General features: G+C 55.3%; 7 protein-coding genes across 7 annotated transcripts; 3 read left to right on the top strand and 4 right to left on the bottom strand.

Moving 5' to 3' along the window:
- Positions 1 to 848: 848 nt before the first annotated feature.
- SODALDRAFT_322607 (hypothetical protein) lies at positions 849 to 2,741 on the top strand (the record flags this gene model as incomplete). Its single annotated transcript, XM_028609738.1, has 5 exons — positions 849 to 986; positions 1,061 to 1,193; positions 1,261 to 2,421; positions 2,509 to 2,558; positions 2,661 to 2,741. 5 exons carry the CDS (start codon positions 849 to 851, stop codon positions 2,739 to 2,741), a joined length of 1,563 nt encoding a protein of 520 aa, XP_028469293.1.
- A 480-nt stretch (positions 2,742 to 3,221) lies between these two features.
- Positions 3,222 to 7,499, top strand: SODALDRAFT_377155 (hypothetical protein). The gene is made up of 2 exons (XM_028614889.1): positions 3,222 to 6,104; positions 6,220 to 7,499. Exons 1-2 carry the CDS (start codon positions 3,594 to 3,596, stop codon positions 7,174 to 7,176), a joined length of 3,468 nt encoding a protein of 1,155 aa, XP_028469292.1. The 5' UTR covers positions 3,222 to 3,593; the 3' UTR covers positions 7,177 to 7,499.
- SODALDRAFT_331220 (hypothetical protein) lies at positions 7,350 to 8,300 on the bottom strand. Its single transcript, XM_028611403.1, has 2 exons — positions 7,876 to 8,300; positions 7,350 to 7,804 (listed from the first exon to the last, which is right to left on the bottom strand). Exons 1-2 carry the CDS (start codon positions 8,038 to 8,040, stop codon positions 7,568 to 7,570), a joined length of 402 nt encoding a protein of 133 aa, XP_028469291.1. The 5' UTR covers positions 8,041 to 8,300; the 3' UTR covers positions 7,350 to 7,567.
- A 674-nt stretch (positions 8,301 to 8,974) lies between these two features.
- SODALDRAFT_322605 (cysteine proteinase) lies at positions 8,975 to 11,874 on the bottom strand (the record flags this gene model as incomplete). The annotated part of the gene is made up of 5 exons (XM_028609737.1): positions 8,975 to 10,006; positions 10,092 to 10,254; positions 10,315 to 10,421; positions 10,485 to 11,351; positions 11,440 to 11,874. 5 exons carry the CDS (start codon positions 11,872 to 11,874, stop codon positions 8,975 to 8,977), a joined length of 2,604 nt encoding a protein of 867 aa, XP_028469290.1.
- A 1,053-nt stretch (positions 11,875 to 12,927) lies between these two features.
- SODALDRAFT_331218 (SAE2-domain-containing protein) lies at positions 12,928 to 15,616 on the bottom strand. The gene is made up of 2 exons (XM_028611402.1): positions 15,451 to 15,616; positions 12,928 to 15,393 (listed from the first exon to the last, which is right to left on the bottom strand). Exons 1-2 carry the CDS (start codon positions 15,536 to 15,538, stop codon positions 13,295 to 13,297), a joined length of 2,187 nt encoding a protein of 728 aa, XP_028469289.1. The 5' UTR covers positions 15,539 to 15,616; the 3' UTR covers positions 12,928 to 13,294.
- A 3,731-nt stretch (positions 15,617 to 19,347) lies between these two features.
- SODALDRAFT_349454 (medium-chain specific acyl-CoA dehydrogenase) lies at positions 19,348 to 21,494 on the bottom strand (the record flags this gene model as incomplete). Its single annotated transcript, XM_028613424.1, has 3 exons — positions 19,985 to 21,494; positions 19,787 to 19,895; positions 19,348 to 19,684 (listed from the first exon to the last, which is right to left on the bottom strand). The coding sequence occupies exons 1-3, from the start codon at positions 21,087 to 21,089 to the stop codon at positions 19,348 to 19,350; spliced, it is 1,551 nt and encodes a 516-aa protein (XP_028469288.1). The 5' UTR covers positions 21,090 to 21,494.
- Positions 21,495 to 21,559: 65 nt separating this feature from the next.
- SODALDRAFT_349453 (hypothetical protein) lies at positions 21,560 to 22,158 on the top strand. The gene has a single exon (XM_028613423.1). It carries the CDS (start codon positions 21,576 to 21,578, stop codon positions 22,008 to 22,010), a length of 435 nt encoding a protein of 144 aa, XP_028469287.1. The 5' UTR covers positions 21,560 to 21,575; the 3' UTR covers positions 22,011 to 22,158.
- Positions 22,159 to 22,817: the final 659 nt, after the last annotated feature.

The raw sequence follows: 22,817 nt of genomic DNA, 5'->3' as shown, positions 1-22,817 counted from the left end.
TTTCGTAGTTCCACGCTAGAATATGGCCAGCGCATTGAACCGACTGCCGACGCCCCTGTGCTACATAAGGTAGTCCGGGCTGCTAGTCAGGAGGAAAGTGTTCCGGGTCCTCCTTGGCGCAAGTATCGGCAACGGCTCCAGAACCCCAGAGCTGCCCCATGGGCACCCCTTATATGGGGAGCATGAAAGTGCGGAAGCAGCGATCATTGGCCGAGAGTTTTTTAGGAGCAGGCCTCGAACTTGGGGTTGTCTTGAGGCCGGTAGCGAAAGCTTTGTCGGAGTAGGAATCTGAATGTTTTCATCGTCGCCGTCAGGGGAGACCTTTCTTTAAGGTTGTGCTCAGAGTTCCTTGCCTTCGTACTTTGTGCCCTGTGCCCTCCCCCGGTCCTCTTCGAGACTCAGGAGATGGAGTCGGCATACGATTGAGGAGGACGATTAGCCAAGACCCTCGATGCCAGCTCTCCATGTCCTTTTCCCTTTCTTTTGCTGACCTCTTCACCCTCGCCTCCAAACCATAGTATTTCAGGGCCTGGCAATGCCAAGCTTTGGGCCATATACTAGAACTCATGTTGAGAGTCTGGCGACTGGTCCAACGGGGAAACGGGCGGAGACCAAACCGGAGTTCGGCCAGCCTATTTTTCGACCCGGAGTTCCGGGTCCGGCTCTTGTTTCTCCGCTTTCCACATCGCATGCCATGGGGAGCTCGCACTACCTTACGGCGTACAGCGAGTCGCCTTTTCGTCCGACAAAGGGTGTTACGATACATAATGTTTTGCAACCCCGATGCTTTTGCTTTTGCTTGAGCTTGAGCTCGAGCATCGAGTCAATTCGACGTCGCCAGTCAAGCCATGGACGCTCGTGAGGTTGCAAAGCACAGGTCGGCAGCTTCGTGCTGGATTGTCCTTCATGGAAAAGTATACGATGTGACCGACTATCTGCCCGAGCATCCGGGAGGAAAATCTGTCTTGTTGCGATGGGCGGGCAAGGTACGTGACCGTCTGACAGTCTACTGCTTTTGTTTTCTTTTTCTTTTTCTCTTTCATCTGTTCTTTCTCTCCAGGGGTACACCGACCAAGCAAGTCGTGTACCAGGAGATGAACCACGGGCTAACAGGATAGGCCAACAAAAGGATGCTACAGCCGAGTACTCCAAGGTACACTCACCTTCAACCGTCGAAGAGACTCTAACAAAAGGTGTGGACTCTTTCTTCATCTCGTAGCGTAGAGCCAGGCTAAAGGGACGCCGCACACGTAACAACAGAGAAGCAGTTGGGTCCTCTTGACAGCGCAACGGTCGAATGCCTGGACAACGGCGTCAATTCCGCGTCTGGATCTGGGGCTGGGGTGGCCAGAAACGATGCCAAGCAGGATGCGATTCCGCATATCGACCTCTGCGTCAGGCTTGATGACTTCGTCGAACCGGCACGACGGACGATTTCGGAGCAGGCCTTCACGTACATCTCCTCGGCGGCCGATACGTTGCAATCGTACCACGACAACGCCGAACAGTGGTCCAAGGTCTCTTTTATCCCACGAGTTCTCCGCGACGTCTCTCGGGTCGACTTGTCCACTTGCATGTTCGGTCAACGATGCGCCATGCCGTTCTTCATCGCCGCGACCGCCCTGGTCGGCCTGACGCATCCGGACGGGGAGGCTGGCCTGGCGAGAGTAGCCGCAGCCCGCGGCGTACATTATTCTCCCAGCACGTACACGTCGGTTCCGCACGCCAAGATTGCAAAGAGCCACGGAGAAGCAGCAGCTACTGGCGCTGGATCGGGATCGGGATCGGCATCTGGTCCTGCCGACTCGCGTCTTTTCTCCCAGCTATACGTGCACAGCAGGAAGGAGAAGACGCTATCCCTTATCCAGGAGGCAAAGAGATTGGGTTACCGGGCATTGATGATCACGGTGGATACACCTTGCGTGGGAAACCGAGACGAGGACCGCCGACTGAAAATTCGAGACGAGCTTGAGCTCGGTGGGCCACTTCCAGAGTCTGATGCCGACGGCGAACCTAGGGTTGTCCCCGGACGCAACAGCGGAGGACTATCTCAGTCGCTGAACTGGGAGGACCTCAAGTGGATCCGGGAGGCCTGGGGAGGACCGATAGCGTTGAAAGGTATCCAGTCGGCCGAGGACGCCAAGCTCGCCATGGAAGCCGGAGTCGAGGCCGTCTACCTCAGCAACCACGGCGGCCGGCAGCTGCACTCGGCGCCGCCCTGCCTCGCCACATTGCTGCAGATCCGTCGGCAGTATCCCGAGGTCCTCAGGCGGTGCGAGATTTTCGTGGACGGCGGAGTAGCCAGGGGGGGAGACATTCTCAAGGCGATTTGCCTCGGGGCGAAAGCAGTGGGCATTGGACGACCGCTGCTTTACGCCATGGGTGCCTATGGGCCGAAAGGCGTGCACAAGGCCATCGACAGTGAGTTCTGCCTTGCCTACCCCATAACCTATGTCCCAATTCCCCGGTCCATCGGGATCCTTTCATGCTGAACGAAAGGGGATGCAGTCTTGAAATACGAGTTGGAAACGACCATGGCACTGCTTGGCGCTACAAATGTAAGCCAGCTGAACGATGGTATGGTCAATGTAGCCAGACTTGGACGGGAGTATTATGTGGATGGATCAAGCTTCGACAATCAAAGGACGTATAAACTGTAGTGTAAGACAGTCAGTGAACTCCGGGCGGCGACAGAGCGGAGCCGGGGGAAGAAGTCGATGTCGCCCATTACTCAGGAGTGAAATAGAGAGAGTCGTGCAACTCGAACTGCCTCGGAGAAGAGGACTTGAGCTACGAAATATCATGCGCGCCGAAAACGGTGGTAAATGTTATGGAGCTTGAAGACTGAGAATAAAAGGAAATGTCTTCGTGTGAGGTCGTCTTAAAAGGGCGGTCATGGGTGTCAATGTGAATAGGGTAATTATTATTATTATTATTATTAGTATTATTATTCAGATAATTCAGGGTACAAGGGAAGGTATGCTGACTAACTCGACCTTTGACATATCTACTTCGTTGTCTGGTCACCTTAGGTACCGAGGTATCTAGCCCTTTCTGGTCTAATGTGCCTTATGTAGGCTCCATATTTCCATCCAAGTGAACCAATAGATGACGTTTTTTTACCTTGTACGTATATAGGTACTTAGTACTATCATCCCGAAGTCACCAGTCGCGACTTCACAGGGAAGGAAGCTCCCAAAATTTATCCCAATTCGCGTCCAGCTTCTTTCTTCCTTCCGCTACTTTAGTTTTTTACGACGACCCGACGAATCACCACATCGAGGCCTTGAGCCTTGCCTTCCTTACTACGACTCTCCAACCACGACTCTCTCCTTCTTTTACATCTTTTGGTCTATTCTACTTTGTCTTCCATGTGAAACCTGCGATTGACCAGTTCCTCCCCCCGAACGACTTGTGCCGTCCTTATCCATCCGTGATACCCATCCAACAACAAGCACAAAATAACAACATCTCGGAGCAGCTTCCCTATTTTGACCGAACAAGTCCAAACTCCTGCGATATAACAGCAGGAGGGTCAAAGGAAGCCGAAACCCAATTTAATCCGGCGAGAGAACAGCCTAAACCTTGTCACCATGCCCACCTATGGCCTCCCCAGTGACGATAGTCAGCCGCCGTCGACCCCCGATAGGAACCTTCGCTATGGCTCTGGCTCCTTTCGTTACGACGACAATCCTTCCACCACTCCGGCTGGCCCTCCTCCTCCTTCGTCTGCCGCATCCTTCACCCCAGCCGGTGCGCCTTCTGAATCCTACTTGGGAAGCTCCGTGATGCGTCCCTTCACTGCCCACAAAACCGCAAACCCTGGCGCCCCAAGCGCCGGAAGCACGAACAGGAACCTATTTGGCCGACCCCAGAGTTCTCCCAAGTTCCCTCTTGCCAATTCGATGGCAGCCGCTAGGTCCGCCCGCCAGCCGTCTTCCTTGAGCAGGGAATATGGTGCTAGCAAGCAATCTCAATCACACGGGCTCCAGAGCAGCACCTTCCACATCCCCACCTTCGACGACAGCGACGAAGACGAAGACGAAGAGGAAGAACCCGACGAGGTGGCCGAGGCCGACGAAGAGATGAAGCGATATCTCGAAGCCGATATCGATGAACCCGAGGACGAGTCGGTCGACGCCGATGAAGACGAGGATATGTTCCTGAGCATGCGGCACGAGAAGGCGGGTGCGGGTGCGGGTGCGGGAGATCAGTATAATGAACCTGTCTTTGCCGGTGCCGCCATATACGACGAAGACACCGGTCAAGAGGCCAACAAAGATGCTGGCGCCGCCGGCAACGCCATGGACGAGGACTTCGACTTCAGTTTTGACAACCCCGACGACTCGGATCCTGACTTTATGCAACTCGTTACCCCTGCTGCCACAGAAAAAATGCGGAAGGAAGCTGAAGATATTTTCCGCGCCTCCACCCGTCGCCGATCTTCACTAAGCGGCAGGGCCCTCAAGTTTGCTTCCACCGCCCGCGATCTCTACACCGAGCTCGGTTCCGCCCTCATCACCGAGTCGCCTTCCGTCCTCCTCCAAACCGAGGAACTGATCAACCAGCTATACGACGAGGGAATCGGAACGGAAGAGGACTCGGATAAACTCGACTCCTGGCTTTCTCAGATTGCAGACAACCTGACCGACACCTGGAGGCAGTATGCTTCGAGTCTTCCGATGCCCGAAGGCGAACACATCGCCGAGGTAGGCCCCAGTCCGGAGGACGAGCCCTTCCGCAAGGCATCGTACGTCGCCAACCTGGTATTGCGCCTGCATCACACCCGCACGGGCGACCCCCAGACCGACGCCCTGCCACGCATTCTGTTCGAGTGGGCCCAGAAGAACCACGATCTCTATCCAGGCCAAGCCAGCGACGTGCTGAGTCACAGACCTTGCCCCGCCGCCCATCCACTCTACTGGCAGACCATCTCAAGCTCACTCATGCGGGGGAATATCGCCGGCGCCGTGCAGCTGCTCACGGATGCCGGGTGGGGAGCCGTCAGGAAGGGTCCTCGGGGCGAACTGGCCTATACGGGCAAGGCCCTGGAAAACGTACAACGCGCTGTCGATATCACAATCGATATGCTCAAGGCCTGCCCCGGCAACAGGCACAAAGAGAACTGGGACGTTTTCAACAGCGACTGGACGCTGTTCCGTATCCAAGCCAAGGGTTCGCTGGACAGGCTCCAGCGGTTTGCCGAGGGCCGGGGCCAGGACAGACCCCAGTTCGCCATGGGCGGCGACTACGACTACGACAATGGCGGTGGCGCGTCGGGCCGCCCTTCGCTGGCCAGCCTTGCCCGTAAAGCCGAGAGCCAGGTCCCTTGGGACATCTACGAACACCTCCACATGACTTATGAGGTTGCCATGGGCGTGCCCGAGGCTATCCTGGATGCGGCCCAGGACTGGTGCGAAGCGACAATCGGCTTGTTCGGCTGGTGGGATGTCGACCAGACCGGCGATAGGGACAAGAGCTTCCGCATGTCTCGGTCGCACGGCCTACAGGCGTTGGCCCTACCCGCCCCCTCTACGGGATCGGATGTCTGGCTGGACCGCCTGACCACGGCGCTCCATACTGCCGTCGCATCGCAATTCGAACCGAACCCTAGAAATTCAGTCGAGATGGCCATCGTTTCCGCCTTTGAGGGCAACAACACGGCAGTCATCGGGTTCCTCCGAGCCTGGTCTCTACCTGTAGCGGCTGCCGTTGCCGAGCTGGCTTCCTTGGGCCAGTGGCTGCCGAAACCGGAGTCGCCGAACCTGATATCTCTGGAGAGCCTAGATCAGGAGGACCTGGCTATTCTTGGCATGCCGGCCCGGGGCAAGGACGAAGTGGAGGGCGTCAAAGATACCACTCTCGTACAGTACGCACGAGAGCTCGCGGGCATTGACCAGCTGTCGCCGCAACGGTACGGATGGGAGGTGGCCATGGAGGTTTTAGGACGCATGGACTCGGCGGAACGGTCCGAAGAGATGGTCGGGGAGCTGCTTCGGGACATTCTTGACGCGCTGAATGTCGACTCGAGTGACACGGTCGAGAAGCTATGGAAGATTCTTAATGAACTCGGCATGATCGCGTACGCCGAGGACACTGCAGAGGTATAGTTTACACACACACACACACACACACACACACACACACACACTCTCTCACACACGGTGCACTTTGGGTGAGGCGGGAAGAGCAGCATAGCTAACTGGAAGTGTTTCGCAGAACTTTGCGGAGATACTGGCGAGGGACTCGCATCGATATGGCGAGGCGCTCTGGTACTACGCCCTTGCTCACCGGCCGGGCAAGGTGCGTGAGGTGCTCAACCTTCTCACGTCATACTCCCTCATGCAGTCGGCCGTCTTCCCTCCCCGCGAAGACCTCGACGATCACCTCCACCGACTCCTTACCGAGCGCAGCAAAACCCTGGAGCAGTACGCCCAACAGGATCTAGAGGCGGCTCAGCTCCTGGGCCGCATGCTCAGCGGGTACGCCACTCTGCGCAAGTTCTACGAAATCCGCGACACCCCAGGCCTGGCGTCCATGTCGTCGCACAAAGCCGCCGCACTTCGCCGGCAAGCGGCAACGGCCATTGTGGCGGTGATTTCCAGCTCAGACGACAACATCCGCGGCGGCCTCTACGACGAGAGGCGCGATGCCGTGGTGAGCGAGGATTTTCTCTTGGCCCTTCTCGGCGAAGCTCTGGCGTTTGTCAACTCGGGTTCGGAGGTGGTCATCACGCTGGACCAAATGGACGCCCTCCTCAAGGCGGTTGAGGACATTGAGACGGTATCATCGACGGTCTTTGACGCCGCAGACGAGTTCTTCAATCTTGTCTTGGCCTCGGCGCAGGGCTTGAAAGAGTCGACGCCTTATGACCTGATGCGGAGGAAGAACACGAACACGAACACGAACACGAACACGAGCGCGAGCAACCTGAGCGTGTCCAGCTCGCACATGCTGAGCGGCAGCACCATGCTGGCGAGCCAGCTGCACCGGTCCGTGAGCGGCGGTCTCAGCAGAACGGGGGGCTCGGCGAAGCGCGGCTGGGACTGGCGCAGTGGGCTGACGGCTGGCGCCGCCACGAGCCGGGACGTCCTGCGCATGTTGAGGCTGGGACTGTCGAAGGATTTGTCTAAACTGTGGCTCGCCGAGGCCGATACCGCGCCCGTCGTGGGTTAGGAACGCGAAGGGCGGCATTTGTCTCGGTTTTGGTCCCCGTCGCGGCTGCCGATGGTTGGTTCGTTTTGGACGGCGAGCAGCCTCGCTAATGCGGATACGGCGGATGGTGATGGGGATGGTGACACATACATGGACGGGGAGTTGGAATATGCGTTGGGCGGTCCGTTGGTTTGAGGCCGATTACTCCGTGTTATTAATGCAGAAAAGGGAATACAACGTATTGTGGTCTTGGTCTTGTTCTCACTCTAGTTCAGCCCATAGATCCCATCATCGAGTTACCTCATCTCATTCCCTACCTACTCCAGTGACGAGGAGCTCAGCCTAACCCATAGTAAGCGTCCCCGTCCGTACATCCATAACACATCAAAGTGGTAAAAAGGGTGGTGATAATTCAATGCTCCAACCACGCCTCGCCACCCAAAACCTCTTTCCACCCCTGCCCGTCGCCGCGCTGGAACCCACGTACGTCCAGCACGTCGGCGGCTCCAAAGTTGGCGCCGTACAGATGAGGACAGCCGTCGGTGTGGGGGACCTCCCAGCGGATCTTGTCGGCGAAAGGGCGGAACGGGAGCTTGAAGATCCAGAGGTTCGTGGTGTCTTTGAAGTAGAGGCTCGCGGTGATGGGGATCTGTTTGATCGTTGACGAGGCGTGTCCTGAAGAATAAAATAAAAAAAGGGGGATTTGGTGACGATACTTACCTGCTTCGCTGTGCTAAAGTGGATGAAGCCGTCGTTACGGTCGAGGTCGGAAAGGGGCCATTCGGCTGGTAGTGGAGAGGGCGGTTCGTCGGGGATGATCTTGTAGATATGCACCGGGAGGGGGTCCGGGATGGGACCTGTATGAGGGTTGTTGGGGGAAGACATTGGGAGATTCTCGCAGTTAGTCGACTTTATTACTAAAAAACTTTTGTTTTGTTCCTGGTGTTTCTTTCCGAACAAGTGTTGCCTTAACTCCGTACCTAAGTTTGTGAGGGATATGCATGAGTTCAGGTCCCTGACGGCATGCCATATTACCTTACACACACGTCGGAGCAGGTAGAGTACTTTAGGTATACATAATTATAGCACTCCGCACCTACCTAAAGTAAGGTACAGACAGTATTCGTGGGTACCTTAGTATTCGTACTCCGGCTTCAGGTCTACATCACGTAAGACACGTCGCGTCCTGCGAGCTGGTTGTATGGACAGAGTATGGAGTACAGAGTATGGAAGTTGTAAGGAGTAATTATTTCTTACAAGTCCTTGTCATGTCCTCGCAGACACCACGTCGCGACCTCTCCTGACAACCTACTATATCGACTTGTACAAGTCCATCAAACAGCCGCAACGTCACCGACAGAGACCCCAATGACCTTGACAAGGACCGACGGCCTCCCCCATCAGTATTACCTACTACTGTACTCGTACCACAACTCCTCACGCCTCGCATTCCCGGTTTTTGCTTTTCCGTCCTTCTCCTTCCAACCATCACGCCCCATGCCTCATATGGTCTAAACGACTACCGCACCTTACATATATGTATGTATGTGCCTCAACTTCGACATAAACCATCATGTGGACGGTTCGTTTTGATCCTCCCCTCCTCTCCCTCTTTCCCTCTTTCCCCTTTCCCCCTTTTTTCAACTGGTTCAGGGAGGGGTTTCGACCGCCGCCCCAGCCACTTTTTTCAGCACAAACGCCAACGCTTTCATCGCCATGCTCGAATGCCAGGCCGTCTCTTTCCGTCTCTTTCCATCTCTCCACCTCTCCATCTCTCCATCTCTCCATAGAACCAACGTTCTTTGATGTGGGACTGCCACTAGACCCGCTGGTAGAAGAGTAGGTAGGCCACCTTATTATCTTTGATGTTGTCCTTGGGTTGCTTACCCCTCGGCTGCGCGTCGGGCCCGCTGGTCCCGTTACTCCATCGGTTCTTCTTGCTGCCGCTCGTCTTGTCCACCGGCGTCCACTCGCCCCGGTCGCCCGTGTCCTCGTCGTTGATGCTGCCGAAGCGGTTGGCCGAAGCGTCCCGCGACCCAGACCCTTGGCTCGCGCCCTTGACCGGCTCCTCTTCCCCTACTTCGGCCACGTCCTCGCTGCGCACCCGCCGGATCACCGTGTCGTCCAGCCGGATCCACTCTTGTTCGTCTTGGCGCCTCACGTCGACCGTGTAGTGGCCGCCGTTGGCATGCTTGCCGTGGTGGTAGACAGCCGCGACAAGTTTGTACTTCGGCCCGCCCGCTCCCTTATTGGCGTTGTGGAGGTGCCACTGCTTCGAGAGCGCTTGCGCCGGGATCTCTAGCTCGAGGGGATATCCCACCCTCTTCCAAATCTTGGTCGTCCCTCCCTCGGCATCGAAGTGGAATCTCTTTAGGTGCAAGATCAATATGGGCGGTAGGGTCTCGATGAGCGTCTGCTTGGTGACCGATGCTTGTTTGCCTCGCGGAGAGTCGAATCCAGCACCTTCCAGTTTCTCGTGGGATGTGAGTCTGATCAGGGCATCGACAACCGTCTTGATCTCCGGCGCCCCGATGTCGAGCTGCAGTGCCTGGTACGGTTCGGTCGTGATCGAGTTCTGCTTGCCCGTCACCCGGAGTTCTGACCGCAACAACCCCCCAAAAATCTGGGAGATGGGCGTAGATGAGCTGGCTCCCGAGGACCGTGTCACAGCCGCCCGCTGCTTGGCCCCAACTTCGAGCCAACCGTCCGCGGACGTGTTTGGCACCGTCGGCGACGCTGAGGACCCATTCACACCATTGGCCGCCGCCACACCCATCATCTTGGCGCACTCCTCGTCGAGCGACTGTAGAAGGAGGCCAAAAAACTCCTCGGCATCTTGCTGGTGACCTCTCTGCTAACCCGTTAGCCAATGGAGAAAACAAACCGACAAAAAGAAACATAGCAGAAAATCATCGAGACGAAAAAAAAAAACGTACTCTCATATTCTCGAATCTCTTGTCAGGCTCAATGGCCTGGTAGATGAACTCGGGCGTGAAAGAAGCCCCATATTGCTCCAACTCCTCGTTCTTCAAAATCTTGCCCAGTTTGGCCGCCGAGTCTCCGGCAGCAATTGTCTGGAATTCTTTCATAAAGAGGATCCTGGAAAGCGAGCCATGTCAACACAAGTCTCTCCCGCCACAAAAGCATACAAGGACTTACATTGCATCGAGAATGGGGGTCTGGCTTTTAAAGCTGAGGGGAACCTTCTCAGCAATTTGGTCCAGAAAGTCGTAGAATGGAACACAATAAAGAAGAACTTGAAGAACCTGTTTCCCTTTCGTCAGCGGATACGCAAAAACGTCGTCGTCGTTGAGGTTAAAGAAACTTACAGAATTCATATAACACATATTACCAATATTGATCAAGCCCCGAGGCTCAATAAACTTGATCTTCTGTGGATTGCCGACTTTGTACGCCCGGAGAGCAGCCGAGATGGGGCTTGCGCCGGCCTGCGACTGAGCCGTGTCCGCGTTGGCCGCCTGGCCGCTATTTGCAGATTGCACGCCATTAGCAGTGCGATCGTGGGGGGATCCGTCCGCGGAAGTCTGAGACTTTGAAGCAGCAGAGGCGCCGGGTTTCGCAAAAAGGGCGCTCCAGCTCGACACGGGTGGTCGCGGCGCCGGCTTAGGGGTAGCCTTCTCCTCTTGCTGCGGCTGATCTGTGGCGCCACCGCTTGCCGGCGTGGCAATGGTTGCCTCCTCGGTGAGCACTGCTGCCGCCCGGGAATCGTCTGTGGCCTTCTCCGCAGCCGACGCCCTCCCAGCCTTTGGGCTGCTCTTCGGCACCGCCGGCACAACGGGCACGACCGGAATGGCCGGGCGTGGTGTTATTGATCGACCTGCAGGCTCCGACACTGATGCGCCCGACGCACTCGCAGTGGGTCCTGTGACTTCTTTGGCCCGTTTCTCAGGCGCCTTTTCCGTGGTAGTAGCTTCGGGTGGGGAATCGACCGGGTTGTCCGACTTTGGGGTGGATGAGGGATTCGCGGCCGTACTTGTAGTCGAGGTAGTTATTGACTGTGCATCATCAACGTCCTCTTTTTGCATTGTCTCTCGGGCATTCCCCTCTGTGGCAGGTCCTTGTTGCTCGGTGGGTAAGGTCACTCGTTTCTGTTCCGAATCCATCGGGGCCCGTCGTTTCCGTCGAAAACGAGTCTTTTTGGGAAACTCTTGGTCTGGTCGCGAGAGCCATGGGAGCTACCACACACAAAAGTCAATATTGCGATGCCTCTCTAAAAGTGAGGGGGGAAAGAAAATCCCGTCCGTTCATGGTAACCAAACTCACCGGTGGCCTAAATGGCTGCGTCGGCGGAACTTCTGGTGTGATAGCTTCAGCAGCTGGTTGCGGCGAAGGGGCCGAAGGCTGAGAAACCAACTCGGGTTCTGGCTCCTGCTGTGGCTCCTGCTGTGGCTCCGGCTCCGGCTCCTGCTGTGCCACGGGCTCGACTTCCGCAACGGGCACGGGAGGAGGTTGTTGTGGGGGAAGAGCTTGGTCGGCTTGTGGGACGGCGGCAGGAGACGGAGAAGCAACCACCAAGGGAGTGTCGCCCGGAAGGGTGTGAGACGACTGGGTAGAGGTAGGTGTTTGCGGGAGGACCGAGCCTGGGATGGGAGGCGGCTGATAGGGGGTGGCGAGGGCAGGTGATTGCTGGTGTTGTCGCGGGTAAGGCTGGGAAACGGCGACGCCGGCCATGGGTACGTAGTGCGGGATCGTGGGCATCGTGGGCGGCGAACGCATGTACGGTTGTTGGAAATGCATGTAGCCCGATGGAATTGCGCCGCTTATACCACTCTGATATTGGTGAGGCGCCGGCTGCTGGTAGTACTGGCTGGCAGCATAGGGATTCATATAGTTAGGGTACATATTAGGCGGTTGATAGTGATAGGGCGGCGCATGCGCAGGCAACGGCCGTCTTCTGCCATGAGTACCATGAGTACCATGCCCGCCGTGACCACCATGCCCGCCGTGATGGCCGTGAGGACCATGGCTACCGTGGCTACCATGAGCGATATGTATGGCACCTGGTCCGGAGCCCATCTCACCGCCAGCCGTTGGGCTGATCCCTCCCCCACCTCCCGGGATGGGCTGCCCAGCCGGCAGATGACGATGGCTCATCTTGCCGGCTTGGGAGTCGCGTGTTTGCAGTGACTGTCCAGCGTTTGGGCAGTCACTGTTTTCCCTTCTCGTTGCGCGCCTTTGATCTCGGTGAATGCGGACGGTGTGGCGAGGGGTATAGTTGAACGAGAGAACCGGTTCGTCTGCAGTTTTCCTCTGCCCGATACGAAGAGTGACGGGCGGAGATGGTCTGGAAGAATGCACAGGAGGCAGCACCCGGTCCTTGGCTGTGTTACCGTTGCCTGGGGCCACAACCACACAGAATAATGGCGAATGCTGACGGCTGTAAAGACTGCAAGAGAAGTTGAATAACCGGTTCACCTATGTCAACCGCTGGAACAGAGGAAGAAAATAGAACAAGACAAGCGCGACACTGTGAAAAGAAGGAAAGTGATCGTTGCAAAAGGGGGTGTTGGTGGAGGGTGGCGTACCGAAGGGGCGAGGCAAGGAAGGAAGGGAAAGAGAGGTCCGTCCGGCCTTCACTTGTGTCTTGTCAAAAAAATTACTTGACGGTTGCCGTTGGTTAGTCAGGATCTCCCAGAGGAATAAAAGCCCGGGGTCCATTATTACGGATAGTTAGGGTGGAGCTTGTGGAAAGAGCGTTGGCGAATCGATGGTTGGCTGAACTGCCCCATGCACGGACCTTAAGCTGCCCGAGGCGCATTCTGTCTGTCAAACCCTCGGTGAGGAACCATCGCAAACTGGACCGATAGGTATCGAACATCGTCGAAATTGCGAGCCTCATACTTCGTACATGTGTCCGTATGATTGATTTTTTTTTTTGCTGACAAAGAGGTGAATATCCCACAAGAATCTTCAGGCCCATGATAACGCCTATAGTCCCAAGGGTCCCAACGGCTGGTCGGCTTTAAAACCACGCAGCAGTCCCTCCCTAACGCCATCTAACAACCGCTCAGGACTATCCGTTTACTAATTATCCCACAGGCCAATCGAAGTCCGCAAAATTAAAATATGACTTCGACGCTTAGTAGGCTGACACTTGAACAACGCTCCAGCGGATCTATCACTCATCCTTGAACACCCAACGACCTCCTGGTCTCATGGCTTCTCTGTACCTCTCTTGTATCACCTGTTTTCCCCGCTTCTCTGCCTCTGCCTTCTCCGCGGCAATTGCTTGAGTGTCCGGAAATTCGGGGTCCCAAAACCCAGGCGGGGTTGGTCTCCGAGAATAGTGGTGGCGATGCTTCCCTAGCTGATTAGCTAGCTTCCACGTCTTGGCCTCAAGCCAAAGCTCTTCCTTCTCTGCCGGGGACATGCCCAGCACCCTGCTTATGCTGTCCCCTAGATACTCCTCGAACAGCTTCATGTCCTCTGAAGTGTTCTTCTCGGTATTAGAGCGCTGCGCCTTGGCCAGTGCACGGAACTTCTTCCCGCAGCAGTTCATATCCACACAGCCGGGAAGGCAAGCTCGGTCATCTTTGCCTCGCACAACCTCGGAAAAGGCGTAGTCGAACCCGCTGTTGTACTTCGGGTTGATCTTGAAATCATCCAACCGCAGTCTTGACGGTGATTTCGACCGGAGCGCACCTGGCCGGGAACGCTCGGCCTGCTCGTTGGCTGGCCTTAGAGGTTTCCTTTCCGGTGCGGTTTCCAGCCCTCCAACCTCGCTACCTTTCTCGGCGCGGCTCGGTGAGCTGTCTTTCGACCTGCCACGCTTGTCTTCCCCAAAAGGCAACTTCCTACGCTGAGGCGGCCCAAGGCCGGGAAGAAGAGACCGGGATATACTTCGCGTGGGGGGCGCGGAACGTACACTCGTGGGCCCTTCTCTCGTGGCCGGCGTGTTGAGGAGTTTGTCGAGACGACTATTTTCCGCAGGGCTCTGGATCGAAGGACCGCGGATTGGTCTCTGCCGATATGGACCACCGTCCTCAGCCAAGGATTCTATTCCTTCGTCAAGACCCTTCTTGAGAGGCTTGCTCGCTGGTTTTCTAGTCGACGACTCGAGATTTCGGATGTTCGAGCTAATGGGCGCCAAGACTGATGACGCCACGATGGGCCTCGTTCCAGGCTGATTCGTCAAATCTGGTCTGATCAGCACCTTGGCTGCCGGCCAGAGTCGCAGAGGAGCTGATTCATGGACGTTTGCGAGCGCGTCGTCCAGCAACCTATTCTTCCTCGGCGTGTTGAGTACCTGTCCAGTTTCATCAAGATCTATGCTGTCGTGAGGCACGAGACCAATCTGCTTGAATCCCAGGTCGCTATCTGAACTGCTCGCTTCGATTTTGATTTTCCTGGGGGGCGGCTGGTTCGTGTGATCTGGCGCTCTCCTTTTACGGACAGAGCGTTCGTCAACGATGACCAGCCCGTCAGAAGACGGCTCAGGCTTGATAGCAATGGCAGAAGGTACGTCCGCAGCAGCCCCGGGCAGAGGGGGAAGGCCGACGTCATCATCATCCGCAGCATCCGTCGCGTCGTCTTCTGTCGATTCCATGTCGTCGTTGTTTCCAGCATCCTCCTTACGGATGGCCGGAGTCACAGCAGGACCGAAGCCTCGTCCGGCGGGCGATTCGGGAATTCGGGGCACCGAGGTGGGAACCTCGCCCTCGGGATGGGAACAAGGTCCAGGATCCGAAGAAAAACTTAAATGTGCTGTCCCGTCGCGTGCAGGATCCCCCAAATATGTTTCACTGGAGGCCCTTGAGCGCCTTTTCGACGGATGGACAGGGCGAGGGTCGTCGGTGTACGCGTCGTCGGCGGGACCCGGCCCAGGATGCTGGTCATGCGGACGCTTTGCTGATCGGGAGGCTTCCTGGAGGCATTGGGTGCAACGTTGAAACAATTCCAGGGTCTCTTTCTTTTCGTTGTAGGCGGCCCTGAGACTTTTGTAGTTCGAATTTAGCTTATCATATTTCCTCTGCAGCACGTGACTCTTCCGGAGCAAATTGTTCCAAACGTCTTCATTTGGCAATGTTGCCAAAGCCGGGGCAATACAGGCGGCGACCGCAGCCTGGTCCGGCTCGATATCGTTCTTCTGAAGCTGGGAGAGCTGTTCGCGCAGGGTCCGATTCTCCGATTCTACTTTCTCTAATTCCGCAACGCGACACCGCAGGGTCTCTAGCTCGGACTTTGTTTCTTCGTGCATACGGTTTCGATCCTGAAGTTCTGTTCCTCATGGTTAGACAAAAGTGCCGGAAGTGAAGAGAAAAAAAGGCTTCATACCGGCCCGCAAATCTATGTCGATCTGGTCACAAACAGCAGTGAGAGCGTCGAGGAGACCCGGACGGCCCTTCTCAAACCAGCTGGCCATTTCTGGCACCAGCTCCTCATAAGGGCTTCTATTCCGTACGGGAGACACGATGGGAGGCAGGTACGGAGCATTCGGAACACCACACCATGAACGTGTAAAACGCGAAAACTCGCAGTGCCACGGCACGCGAACGTCATCGGTCTGAATGTACCTAGGTACCTACTTCGTGGTTCCCAATACTCGGACAAAGTACCGATATGGGTATGCACGGACCATGTTTGAAAACGCATTCGTGTGGGCGACCCTTTCCCGTACGTGATTGGCTCGCCAGGAAAGAGAAACGTTGCTAAAGTACCTAGGTAGGTACGGATACAATGCAACAGTACCTTACACGTGTAAGGTAAGGTATCCGTATCCGCTCTCCGTATCGGCGGACCACTGCAAAACATCGGAGGATTGGTATCCGCCTCGAGTCTATGAAACACCATTTTGCATGACGCTGAAAGTCGAAAGATATGAAGACGGCAGTCAGAAATTCATTGAATACATTGTTTTAATCGTAGTAGCTTTTCCTTCAGGAGTAGTTGTCCGAGATTTGGGCTGATGGCTGGATAATTGGGCAATTGTTCTCATCTACGAAGTAATTACAGCAGGTACCTTGCCTTAGGAGGGGATGATTCCCATGACCTTGGGCAGATAAAGGGTCGAGCCGCTGTGCGCAGTCTCTTCCAAGGGAGGAGCTGATGGTATGATAATTAAGAGATGGCCAGAAAAAAGCGCGAACGACCAACCATCAGTCCACAGTGTTCCAATTCGAGTGGCTATAGCGAAATTTGATACCTGAGGCCCCTCACCCTTACTCAGTACCGACTTCGTAGACAGATGATGGAACGAAGTGCGCATACCCGTGGGGAGCACAGCTCCAGTTTGACGCACGTTACCCCTCCTTCAGTCCCTCCGTCGGCGATTTTTGCGACAGGTCCGTTTATATTTTATCACAGGGATACCTACTCCACATGTCCCCATCCTGCTCACAAGCATTTTCTTGGTATTTTGCCCCCCCACTGTCCAGGCTGACCCACCATGCTTCGGTAAAACATATCTGGTTTTTTTTTTCATCGGAAATTCCCCTCGCCAATTTTCAATTTCCCACATCTGTACTTCATAGCTGTGTTCTAATAACAACTTATTAGAGCTCTCAGCCAACATCAAAAAGGAATTGTAAGTAAGGAATACGCCGTTTTGGCAAATCCAAGATGTTCTTCTTATTATACTGTCGTTCTTGTTATCCCGCGCCCTCTGTTCGTTCGTCTTTTGACTTTTGACTTTCGACGTTTGCAACGTTTCACCACCTTTTGGACTGGAGATGATATTCTCGTGCTGGCTCTCATGAGTTGGACCACCAGCATCGGTCACCCAAATGAACCCTAGCAATATCCCTTTGTAATTGGCTTCCTACCAAATCGACCGACTTGTATTTGCCCTGCACTTGCGGCTTGTGGGAAGTGCTACTTCCGCGCTTTTCAGAAAAATTTTAGGCGGTCTGGGGGGCAAAAAAAGTTCGGTCTCGTTATATCAGCCTATCCCTACTTCTGTGCATCCACACACGTTGGGGCCACTTCTATCCTTATTCACAATTTTCTTCATCCCTTCCCTCTAACCCAGCGCATGTCTTTATCCTATCCAGTTACGCATTCACCGTTCGCCTTGTACGTGTCGCCTTTCCTGTCCGTTGCTTCTTGCAGTCTCCCAGTTACTTCGCGCGTTGAACTCTTTAAGGCCTAGTTTTGTACTATGGCTGTTTTGTTTGATTAAGCTTTATCCTGTTCTGCTCTGCCACAAAGCTCGCCTTCCAGCGTTATCGTTGTCACGTCGCAGCGTCACTAACAATTCTTATCATAGTCTCACTCAATCAGAAACCCCTCAGCAAATCTTTTCACAATGGATTACCAAGGAACTGCCCCGGCTCCCCGAGCCTGCTACACCTGTGAGTTAAGGTTCTCTGATTATTCACCATACTTCTTCATTGTGTGCTAATCCTATCTTAGGCGGCCTTACCGGCCATCAGGTACGCCGAGATACAGCCACCTCTTTATCGTCTTAACTCGTACTGACGCAGAATTATTCAGGCCCGCGAGTGCCCTTCCAAGGGCCCCTCTAAGTGGTATGTAGCATATATTCCTGTGCTCCCGATCTGCAATGTACATGTTACTGACGAGATGCAGCTATAACTGCGGAAGTAAGTTCATTCAACGCGGAAAGTCCAGCGTGATCAGAAGGCGACTAACACTGGATGAACTTAAGATGAGGGCCATTTGAGTAAGATCATCACCACACTGAACCTTGCAGCTTGGTTCGTTATGCTGATTATGTATAGGCCGTGAATGCCCCGACGGCCCCAAGGACAACAAGTCTTGCTACCGCTGCGGCCAGCCCGGCCACATCAGCCGTGACTGCCCCCAGGGCGGCGGTAATGTTGGCGGAGGAGGATCGGGTGGCGACTGCTACAAGGTAAGGGATCCTCCCTGTATACCACCCTGTATACCCCGGTTTCCAAATCTAATCATTCCAAAAGTGCGGCGAGCCCGGCCACATGGCCCGCAACTGCCCCAAGGCCGGAGGCTACGGCGGCGGCGGCGGCGGCTACGGTGGTGGTGGTGGTGGTGGCGGCGGCGGCTACAACTCCGGCTACGGTGCCCCCAAGACCTGCTACTCGTGCGGTGGTTTCGGACACATGTCGCGTACGTATTACGGATAGATTCCGCCCATTATCGGTACTGTCAGAACTAACGTGTATTCTGCAGGCGACTGCACCAACGGCTCCAAGTGCTACAACTGTGGCGAGAGTGGTCACTTCTCCCGCGACTGCCCCAAGGAATCGGCTGGTGGCGAGAAGATCTGCTACAAGTGCCAGCAGCCAGGCCACGTCCAGGCTCAATGCCCCAACAACTAAAAAAGAAGCCGACATTCATCGGTACGGGGGTGCCCTTGCTGTTGCCTTCAGGCAGTGAGCGCAGAGATTATCGCACATATGGGCTGCTGGTTACGGTCCCTCCGGCATTACGATGAAAGCTGTTGAATATCAGCTTCTGCCTCACGATTCTTTTGTTTTTGGTTTTTCCTTTGTTTCCTCTTAACGCTCGGCAGCACGACTCGGTACATGAAATCGGCACACGGAAAGGTTTATGCAAAGCACGGATCCCGGACATCTCTCGAGCGAAACGGTCGACAAGGTGATGCCCTCTCGCGCTCGGGTTTTTCTGGGCAAAATTACACTTGCCGGTTTATTATCCTTTTGGATTATGACGGCAAACAAAACAACCCCAAAAAACGGAAGTGAAAAATGGGAGAAGAAAGAATGAACTCGCTGGAGTTGAGGACAGTGAACGAGACGGTCGGGTCTTTACTCGAGAAATCTCCTCGACTCTAGATTTCTTTCAGTCTTGGACCGGGTGGTGAAAAGGATTTTGGAGAGCTCGCTGCTCTCTCGGCGGTGAATGATACCCCAGGCGGCGACTCCTACCGAGAGTCGAGGAAGTGAATGGAAGTATGTGTTGAATCTATGAACTTGGTTCTCGATGATCGGTGTTTCTGGTGATGTTCTCGAGGCTGTTGTACTCCCGCCATTCAAGTAATCTGGTAAGTCTAGTCGCCCCTCTAGATGGCGGGTTGTCTACTATAAAATTGTATGGAATATATAGCCTAACCTAACCCAAACAGCACAAGAAAAGACCATCGCCTGGTATAAACCGTCGGTAGATTTTCGCGCTCCACTAAGCGGGCCATTCTCCCGCCCCGAAGAAGCCGTTGTCAAGATTCTCGGCTGCATATATAACACTATAACGCCTTGGTGGTCGCAGCTCGCTTTCTCATAGCCTCTCCTTCGGCATATGGCGCATCGCTTGCCGGACTGCGAGATCGCCCAAGATGCTCTCCTCGCCTCCGAGCACGGCATCGAACTTGTTAGAACGATTGAACATCTCGATGACACGGCCCATGCCTGTTCGGGTCAAAGCACGACCACCCCAGATACTAACGGCTTCATCGGCAATATCGTGAGCAGCACGCGTGGTTGATGTCTTGAGGAGGGCGATGGGGCCGCCCAAGTACTTCGCTTGTTCTTGGTAAGGCATCTGACACATCTGGTAGGTGATGGTTTCCAGCCAAGATTGGTTCGCCTCGGTCAACGCGATCATTTTGGCCAGCCTATTGCAAGGGGCAGGCAAGGTTAGCCAGGCAAGAAAGGTGTCCGGGGGGCCCCGCGGTCACTCGGGTCCGCCGGGAGTAGATGTTTTTTGCGGTACTTACTTTTGCCTGATCACAGGCTGGTCGATGAGGGGCTTGCCGAAAACGATCCGCTGATTAGCCCATTTGAGGGATTCTTCGACCACGTTTCGACACATGCGGACCGTGGCACCTTTCGATTTTCCTGTCAGCTTGTTTCCAGCCCCATGGTCGAGTGGTCATGATGGGAGAGGCGCGAAGGTGGGTGGGAAGAAAACTTACATGCCATCGTCCACCGCTCGTGGTTGAAATTGCTCAGCACAACGTGGATTCCCTTGTTCTCCTGGCCCAGCAAGTTCTCGGCAGGGACCTTGACGTTGTCAAAGGTGATATAGGTGGTCCCCGCAGCAGGGGAGTAGCTCGTCTTGATGGGCTTCGTCTCGACGCCCTCGCCGCGCTCGATCAAGAGGACACTGAGTCCCTTCTCCGTGCGGACGGCGGTGACGAAGTAGTCGGACCAGACACCGTTGGTGATCCACTTCTTCGTACCATTAACAATATAGTGGGACCCGTCGGCGGACTTGCGGGCGGTGGTGCGGATGCCGGACACGTCGCTCCCGGCGAAGGCCTCGGTGATGGCGAGGCAGAGCTTCTTGCGGCCGGAGAGGACCTCGGCGCTGACGCGATCGCGGAGGGCGGCGCTGTTGGCGAAGTTGAGGACGACGGTCAGGCCGATGGTCATGCCGGCCATGTTGCCGTCTTGGAAGCCGCGGGCGCCGGTGCGGGCCAGCTCCTGCGCGACGATGAGGTCGTGGAAGTAGTCGAACTCGGCGGGGTCGACGACGCCGCCCAGGATCTCGACGCCGCGGAGGTGCGGGCCGGGGCCGAGTCGCATGTGCAGCACGCCGTTGGCGGCCATGCGGTCGATGAGCTCCTGGGAGATGTACTCGCCGGACTCCTCGGCATCGCGGGCCTCGGGGGTTACGTGGCGGTCGGTAAACTCGCGCATGGCCTTTTGGAGGCGGCGGTGGGAGTCCTTGTAGTAGGGGTTTTGGCGGGAGAAGGGGGGCGCTAGCCAGGTCGGCTCGGCGTAGGGAACGCGGGAGAGTTCGCCGGGTCCCGGGTTCACCACCTGCGAGGTCTCGCCGCGGATAGTTCCGACGAGGAGGGTGCGGTCGTATCTGGTGAGGACATCGTGACGGTGGAGGTTATAGAAGTCGGTGGTGGCGTCGCGGCCGGCCACTTGGCGGAGGACGGCGGCACCGCCCGGGTGGGCGTCGAGGAAGTCTGTCAAGTCGTAGACTTTTGAGTCGATGATTGTCCAAAGCGAGTCGTCGTTGTTGTGCTTGGCGACTTCGTCGCGAGTGAATGTCTCTTGAGGAGCCATGGCGACACACCCTATGGTCTGGGTGGTTGGTTCTCTCCGACAGAGGTTTGAAGGTAGGTAATAATCGAAGGAGTGTCCAGTGAGTAATCAATGGCGAAAGCATATATAATGTCGACAGTTCGTGGGTAATCAGAGTGAAGGAAGAAAAGTTGCAAAATGACCAGATTAATCAAGGAACTCGTGGGCGCGAGGACATTCTTACTGCGTGTCGGCTTTGGGAGCCTCGGCTCGGCTTCAGATGTCATATTCGTCTGGGGGAAGATGGGAGCTTGGACCATATGCTGAGCATCGACGTTTATATGATTGGTCATTTGGGCCGATCTCCCAGACTTGTCTCCACTCCGGGGCGTGCCAACTGTCAGTGACCGTGTCCCCCGGTGAGGGGGTATTCGACAGCTGGTTTTTACTAAAATAGCGAGGAACGTCGAAAAGAGTGCAAGACGAAATTGTCCTCTCTAGCGTGCTCCCCACGCTCCCGAATGGCGAATGGTTAGGCTCCTTTTGTTTTTCTTTCTCATCATCCTTCGAGTGCCCGAGTTGGCGAGTTGGCGAGTTGGATCGTTCTTCAAACTCCCTGTTCCATTCGGACTTTGGAGTTTTAACCCCGGCGTCTCGGGATTGCACACTGCGGATCTACCACCCCTTTTGGGCATCCTCGACACTTCGAGATCATCACTCCCTGGTACTCAAGACGGTTTAGACCCAAAGGCTGCCATTCCTGGGTCATCCCTTTTCGTCATATTCTTGTTGGCATGCTGCTGCAGTCGAGCCGTCCATGTCGAATACCACCTAGTCTGGTGTAGCCAGGTGAGTATGTGTGCTTTTCCTTTCAAGGACACGCCATTTCAACTGTGCCTTTGTCATGAAGCATCGTTGAGATGCCCATGTACAGAGTCACAAAGTGAGAGCAGTGGTACCTAACGAGTGAAGGGTTGTCGGCTTATAATTCTACAAGATCTGATTTCTCTTCCATAACCAACATCACCTCTTCTCCCCCCCTTTCCATGATGTAAGATGGTTATCGAGAGTTTCATCCGGCCACGCAATCTTTCCCGGGCGATCCTTTCCGGTATCAAACTGTATGGAGTAGATTTGTTTATGTATTTCCCTCGTTTCTCTCTCTATTTTGTCCCCTTTATCTATCCAACCAAGAGCACGGGAGCAGAGGGACGAGAACGATTGGCTGATCCAACAAAAGAGCTAGTTGGCTCCTCCTACTAAGGTACCTCAAGTGTAGCATGCCACCCTGAGCCAAATCCCATCATCCGAAATCGGGGATTCAAGGCCTAGGCGGAGTCCTTGGAGGGCAGCTTCTCACCGAAGAAATGCTCACCTCCCACCCTTATCTCCCAGTTGCGCATCTTGCCGCCACTACAACGCTTGCACACCACGTATTGCCATGCAGTGCACGGCACGCTTCTGGCCTTTGGCCACGCCATGATCTCCTGTCCCTGACCAGGTAGTGCCGATGGACATGGGACCGCGTTCCGTCTTTCTCACGTTCCCGAGGACATGATAGATTTATAATCCCCGCTGATACCTCTCATTCAATTGCTCTATCTGCCCTGAGTCCTGAGCGAGGCAGAAGGCAATAACGGCGTGCGTTGGAACGTGTATCCCTTCCGTATCCCTTTATGGAATCGCCTCCCCGTTGACTTGTATCCGCCCCATGCTCCCCGTTACTCCACGATATATGGCCTAGACACAAGTGTATCAGACTCGCCTCCG

The sequence above is a fragment of the Sodiomyces alkalinus genome (genome assembly GCF_003711515.1).
Source record: "Sodiomyces alkalinus F11 unplaced genomic scaffold SODALscaffold_2, whole genome shotgun sequence".
NCBI lineage: Eukaryota > Fungi > Ascomycota > Sordariomycetes > Glomerellales > Plectosphaerellaceae > Sodiomyces > Sodiomyces alkalinus.
The sequence above is the reverse complement of the archived record's forward strand: the minus strand, read 5'-3'. Positions and strand labels throughout refer to the sequence as shown.

Bases quoted from the DNA above. Each gene is read 5' to 3' on its own strand.
- SODALDRAFT_377155 (XM_028614889.1), top strand. From the start codon at position 3,594: ATGCCCACCTATGGCCTCCCCAGTGACGATAGTCAGCCGCCGTCGACC. The intron at 6,105-6,219 runs GTATAGTTTACA...AGTGTTTCGCAG, and splicing joins ACGCCGAGGACACTGCAGAG to AACTTTGCGGAGATACTGGC.
- SODALDRAFT_331220 (XM_028611403.1), bottom strand. From the start codon at position 8,040: ATGTCTTCCCCCAACAACCCTCATACAGGTCCCATCCCGGACCCCCTC. The intron at 7,805-7,875 runs GTAAGTATCGTC...ACGATCAAACAG, and splicing joins ACTTTAGCACAGCGAAGCAG to ATCCCCATCACCGCGAGCCT.
- SODALDRAFT_331218 (XM_028611402.1), bottom strand. From the start codon at position 15,538: ATGGCCAGCTGGTTTGAGAAGGGCCGTCCGGGTCTCCTCGACGCTCTC. The intron at 15,394-15,450 runs GTATGAAGCCTT...CATGAGGAACAG, and splicing joins CGACATAGATTTGCGGGCCG to AACTTCAGGATCGAAACCGT.
- SODALDRAFT_349453 (XM_028613423.1), top strand. From the start codon at position 21,576: ATGGTTAGGCTCCTTTTGTTTTTCTTTCTCATCATCCTTCGAGTGCCC.